The 5,606-nt window shown below is 56.3% G+C and overlaps 1 protein-coding gene across 1 annotated transcript; it reads right to left on the reverse strand.

Moving 5' to 3' along the window:
• Window positions 1–1,289: 1,289 nt before the first annotated feature.
• On the reverse strand, window positions 1,290–5,594 carry COQ4 (coenzyme Q4; the record flags this gene model as incomplete). The annotated part of the gene is made up of 6 exons (XM_010000724.1): window positions 1,290–1,452; window positions 2,025–2,118; window positions 2,971–3,100; window positions 3,447–3,549; window positions 4,944–5,040; window positions 5,510–5,594. Coding segments are annotated over 6 exons (672 nt in total), but the record flags the coding sequence as incomplete, so codon positions are not given.
• Between the last annotated feature and the right edge of the window lie 12 nt (window positions 5,595–5,606).

Below are 5,606 nucleotides of genomic sequence, written 5' to 3' on the forward strand. Positions count from 1 at the left end.
CCTGCTCTGCATGCTGTTCTTCCCCTGTCTGGGCCTTCCTGCAACAACCACCACAAAGAGCCTACTCAACAGCCCAGCATCCCCCAAATCCCAGCTAAAGATGCAGCTCCACGGCCCATTTTGTGTCCTGGTCCCCAGGGATGTGCGGCCAAACACGTCCCCTGTCATCACCCACCAGCACAGACAAGGAACAGCAGACCCTGCCAGAGCTGAAAAGAGGTGAGACTTCATGGAAGATTCCCTTCTCAGAAGGGGAGGTGGGGTGGAAGGAGATGGGCAACAAACCACAAGCTCCATCATGGGTTTTATTCAGCAAGAAGGAATTTCAACAGCAAAACCACACACACAAGGAGCCAATGGCCTCGCAGCTCTGTGCCCTTGCATCCACCAGCTCTGCACTCCAGCTGCTGGCAGTTGGGAGCCCTGTTTAATTAACCCAGACAGCAATCAGCTCTCAGACACAGTGCAAGCAGCCACTGTGTCTGTGCTCCCAGGATTCAGTCCCTTATTCCCAATCACGTCCTTGTGTTGCCCAAGGAGGGGAGGATTCCTGTTGAAACAGGAATCTGTCTAATAACACAGATTTCGGTGGTTCTGATGGGGAGAGACAACAGGGAGGCACAGCAGCCTGCAATCAGCTCTCTAACAGCCAATCCACCTGGGTTAATATCCAAAGGTATTTCCCTGCCTGCTCCTGTGGACATGCAATGTCACACCACCTGGACTCTAAGGCCTGAGGCAGACCCCGTATGACCCACGAGGAGTCCAGTTAGGCACCAGTACAAGATGGGATTTCACCACTGCACACGCCAAACCTACCCATGGGCTGCTCTGTAAGTCACAGCTCAGCTCCAGTCCAGGGTGGCCCCCAAGACTTGGAGCCTTGATCTTCCTGGAGAGGGTGGGATTTACCTACACAGCTCTAGAGCTGCAGAAAGCCAAGGCAATGATTCGTTCTGGTGTGTTGTAAACCAGCTCTGCTCCCTCCTCATCCCATTTGGAGCATCAGTACTGGAGCACTGCTGCCAGAGCCAGCTGGCAAAGGCACGGCAGCACTTGCCACCCTTCCACTGAATCACAAACAGCAAAAAGGGTCAAGTTTTGTTCACAGCACAGGGAGGTGCCACTCGGCCTCCCCCAACAGAGGGGTGCCAGGAGAAAGCTCAGCCTCTGGTCCGTGGTGGCTGGTAGCAGAGCCACACTGTGCTGGCAGGGAGGAGACAGAGCATGGCAGGGGACAGCTGCTGCCTGCCAGCGGGGAGCCCCCGTGTCCCCCCGAGCCTGAGCTCTCACACCCGAACAGCCGGGGGGGGGAAGATGCCCATCTCCTCCCGCAGGGCCTGCAGGGGCTGCTCCCAGCGCTGCTCGTAGTAGATGTTCAGGATGCAGCTGGAGTTGCGCCCGCTCCGGATCGCCCAGGGGACCAGCTCGGTGGCCAGGACCTGCAGCTTTCTGGAACAAACAAAGTGACAGGTTTCATCTCCACGCTTTGATTTCATTGCCCAAGTTCCCATTGCAAGCAGATGTGTGTCCCATGTACCCCTCCCACTCTTCTAGCATCCTTCCTGCTTATCTCACAGGGGAAACTGAGGCAGAGATGAGGACAGTGTGCCAGGAAGGTTATAGCTGGCAGCAAATCCAAGACCATGGGTTCTGCACTCCCCAAACTGCTCTGCCACCAAAGCAGAGGAAGGGCCACAGGGGTGGTACGGGTCCTGCTGGCTCTCAATATGTGCCCAGCCAAGGGCAGCCAGGCCTGGCCATTGCTCCTCCCACCTGGCATGGGATAGTCAGAGCTGGAAGCAGAGGAAGATCCTGCTCCAGCAGCCAGGCAAAGCTGTGCCTCCCACCTCACTGCTTCCCTGGTCTACAGGGGCAGAGCAGACAGTTCACACAAGGGATCCCCCTCTGACTCTCCTCTGCAAACTAGCAGTGTCCCCAGTTTGTCCTCTGAGGACACCTCAAAGCATCACCCAGGCTGGTGCAGGGCAGAGATGCCCTTCTCAGGGGCACCCAGCACCTACCGTGCGCTGAGACGGACGGGGCCAAACGCTGCTCCCAGGATACACATGGGCAGCCCTGTCTGGATGGCTTCAAACCACTTCACCACCACCTCACCTGGGAGGGAGCAGGGAGGCTGTGAGGAGGCAGGACACCTGGGCTGAGGGGCAGCCCTGGCCACACAGCCACTCAGTGAAGGCTGCGTGATCCGGCCCTTCCCAGGGATGGCTACACATCCATTCCCTCCACCTTCCAGACAGGATTGGGAATGCTTCCCAAGTCTGTACATGGCTTCATTCCATTCCAGGATGAGCTTCATCATGCACCACCCACCCGAAAGGGACTGCCTGAGGCACCTGGGAGTGCAGCACCCAACACTTGATGGCCCACAAGCTTGGGAAACACTTCCTGGGCAAGCTGGTTCCCTCAGATCTTAAGCAATCCAACCAAAGCCTGAGCCCTCAGTGGCTCTGCCCATCTCTCAGCACAGGACAGACCTTTCAGAAATGCCACCAGGGCTCAGCCAAAGCCTGCGTAGGAGACCTGACACACCAGTTCCTGCAGGCTCCCAGCAAGGCTTGACTTGCAACCTGCTACTGAGTCAGAACACAAAATGAGGGCAAAGGACATGGGGACAGGCAGATAAGGAGCCACCAAGAACCCCCCACTTCTGCCGTTGCTCAGAGCTTGCGAAACATCCCTCCCTCGGTGCCACCCTCCCTGCCTGGCAGCAAACACCCACCCCAGGGGCTGCTGCACCCAGGGCTTGGGCAGAGCATCTCCCAGGTGGGGAAGGGTGACGTCCTGTGGGCTCTCAGCCACCACTGAGCCAACAATGATCCAAACCTCCCCACACAGCTCCAGGGCTGAGGATCGGGGAGTCTAACCAGCCCAGCCTGCTCCGTTCTCAGAAGTGGCTGAGCCACCAGCAGGGCATGGCAGGAGCCCTTGGCACCCACTGCAGCTCACCCAGCATGTTGGTTGGCATGCCCAGGAGGGTGTGCATCAGGTCGTGGACTTCACGGTATCTCTGGATCACGTAGGCCAGCTCTTCATCATCAACAAACTTGGGCGGCATCCGGGTGTCGGGAGAAACCTTCTGCAAATCCAAAGGGATCCCCTTCAGCCCCTTCCAAAACTCAAGCTCCTGGTCTCATTCTTTAACGTACAAGAAATATGTGGCCCCCTCTATCAGCACATCTCCCAGTCCTAACGAAGAGGGTCAGTGCCATTTACACACAGGAGAACCAAGGACTGCACACCACTGGTGACAAAGTCAGCATCACCCAACACCCAGCATCTCATCCTGTCCCTTGACTCCCTCCCATTCCCAGAGGGTTCCCCATAGGTTCCTCCAGGGTTCCAATCTCCCTCTAAAGCTCATCCCTGCTCCTGGCACAGGGATCAACCACAGGTACTTGCACCCTGTGAAGCCCCACACTCACGTTGTCCTCCAGGAACCGGACATACTCTCTGCCCAAGGAGCCCTCTGGCAGCCCCTGCAGCCTGGCCATGTCCAGTGTGGAGAGACGGATGCGAGGCCTTTCCCTGAAGGCAAAACACAGGTTAGTGAGTCTCCCAGTGAAGCCCACAATAGGGGGTCCTGGAGAAAAGGAACCCCCTGGAAATCCCCATCCCCTGCCTCTGCCCTTCCTGAGCATTTTCCTTGCTCGGCTCCTGATTGTTTCCTGCAGGGATAGCACCAGCCTTATTTCTGTTGCTCAGGTTGGGCCACAAATTGCTGAAAGGATCTAACTGAAACCTCAGCAGTGTAAGAGCTCTCATCTTGCACCCTGTAAAACTCTGGTTGGAAAAACACCAGTGCCCCCTGCCAGCCAGACACAGCCCCCAGCAATAGCTGGCCCTGAGGGAGCAAAGCTCTATAGTATCTTTGCAAATCAGCCAGAGCTTCAAAGGAACAACCCTAAAAAGGGGAGGGAATTTCTTCTAAACACAGGTTTAACCTCTCTCCTGCTCAGGCTTTCATCACCAGCCACGTGGCAGCCACACACAGCAAGGTGTCCTCTCCAGGTTGTTGGCAAACAGGTGCCCCACAGCCCTGGAACTAAACAAAAGCTCTTTTATTTCCATGCACAGGATAAATTCTTCCCATGATAAAAGCCCCAAAGAGGATCCAGGAGCTGCTCAGCTGCTGGAGCAGAGGTGCCAGGGAGATAAGCAGGACTAGCACCAGTTTCACCCTGGCTGTAGGTGTTTCCTTGTGTATTTGGTGTCAAATGGACCTTAGCATGTGCAGGGATTAGGAAAAAAACAACACAAAAACTTGTGTGCACAAATCAGACCCCTGCAAATCTCTGCAACCACACGGGGGATGGAGATCTCTCCCCAGACTCATGAAGTCCCTCCTGATCCTCAGCCTTGCTGTGCTCAAAACATCTCCATGGACATGGAAAGAAAAGTGATCGAGTCTTAATAAGGAAGACAAGAGTAGTGGCCTCATTTCATAGCTTGGGAAGAGGCTGCAGGCACTGAAAAAGAAAACATGGAGGTGTCCAAGGAGGCAGCTTAGTGGAGACAAGGCCTCCAACACAAGGAGATGCAGCAGCAGGTGCAGGGGAGAAATCCATGGGCTAGCTGGGTTGAGCAGTGATGAAAACCCACCAGGCCCATGGATTTCTCCCCTGCATATCTCCTTGCCTTGGCACTTGCCAGTTCCAGCAGTGAAGGAGAACAGCCAGGCAGGAGCCTGTGAAATAGGGCTGGGCCCAGCATCTGCTGTGCCTGTAGACTGGCCATGCAGCTCTTGTAAATCATTAAAAACAGATCAAAATAAGCAACCTGAAGTGTTAGAGCTAAAAAAATGCTGGTGCTGCTTTCAGGAGCAGAGCTTTCCCTTCATGGAGCCCAAGGAATGTGCTTGGTCTTGTGTCTCCTGACCCCCCAGGAGCCACGGGGTGAGGGAGGGGTGAGGAGGGACGCACTGGAGGATGAGGTAACCTTCAGGGTGGTTTTTCATCTTGTCTCGCAGGTTGGGCAGGGCAAGGCAGCCCGTGGTCTCCCCAAGGACTGCCACCATGTCTGCAAGAGAGACCAGAGAATGACCCAAGAGCAGTTTTCGTAACACCCGGTTGTCCTTGGTTGGCAGGTGAGGAAAGGTGGAAAGGAGCAGGACCAGGAGCAGGCAGGAAGCCTGTGGCAAAGCACTGACCCTACAGACCGTGGATCTCCAGCCTGGGGGGGCTCTGGCCTGCTGTCACCTGCAGGAAGGGATGCAGGAGCAGCCATGAGGTCTCAGGGACCAAGGAGAAGGGAGATGGCACTGAATGGTCAGGAGATCACTAGGGAATGTCTGGGGTTCCTCACCCCTCCTCTTCCACCTCTCCCTGCCCCGGACCAGGTCTCAGCCCTGCACTTGCCCCTTTACAAAATGTCTCACTCAACAGGAGGAGAAATAAAGTCCCCTGAGAAACTCTCAGGGGACACGGGGCAGGATTTGCTGGCGGTGAACAAGGCCCTGGCTGGAACGAGCCCTCCTCGCTCGTCTTACCGTGTCTGTAGGGGTCACAGAGAGCCACGAGCGCCGAGCCGGCCGCCAGCAGCGCCTTCTGCAGCGGGCTGGTGGGGGTGTTCCCCGGGCACGCGCG

The sequence above is a fragment of the Chaetura pelagica genome, unplaced genomic scaffold, assembly GCF_000747805.2.
Source record: "Chaetura pelagica isolate M959 unplaced genomic scaffold, ChaPel_1.0 scaffold591, whole genome shotgun sequence".
Taxonomy (NCBI): Eukaryota; Metazoa; Chordata; class Aves; order Apodiformes; family Apodidae; genus Chaetura; species Chaetura pelagica.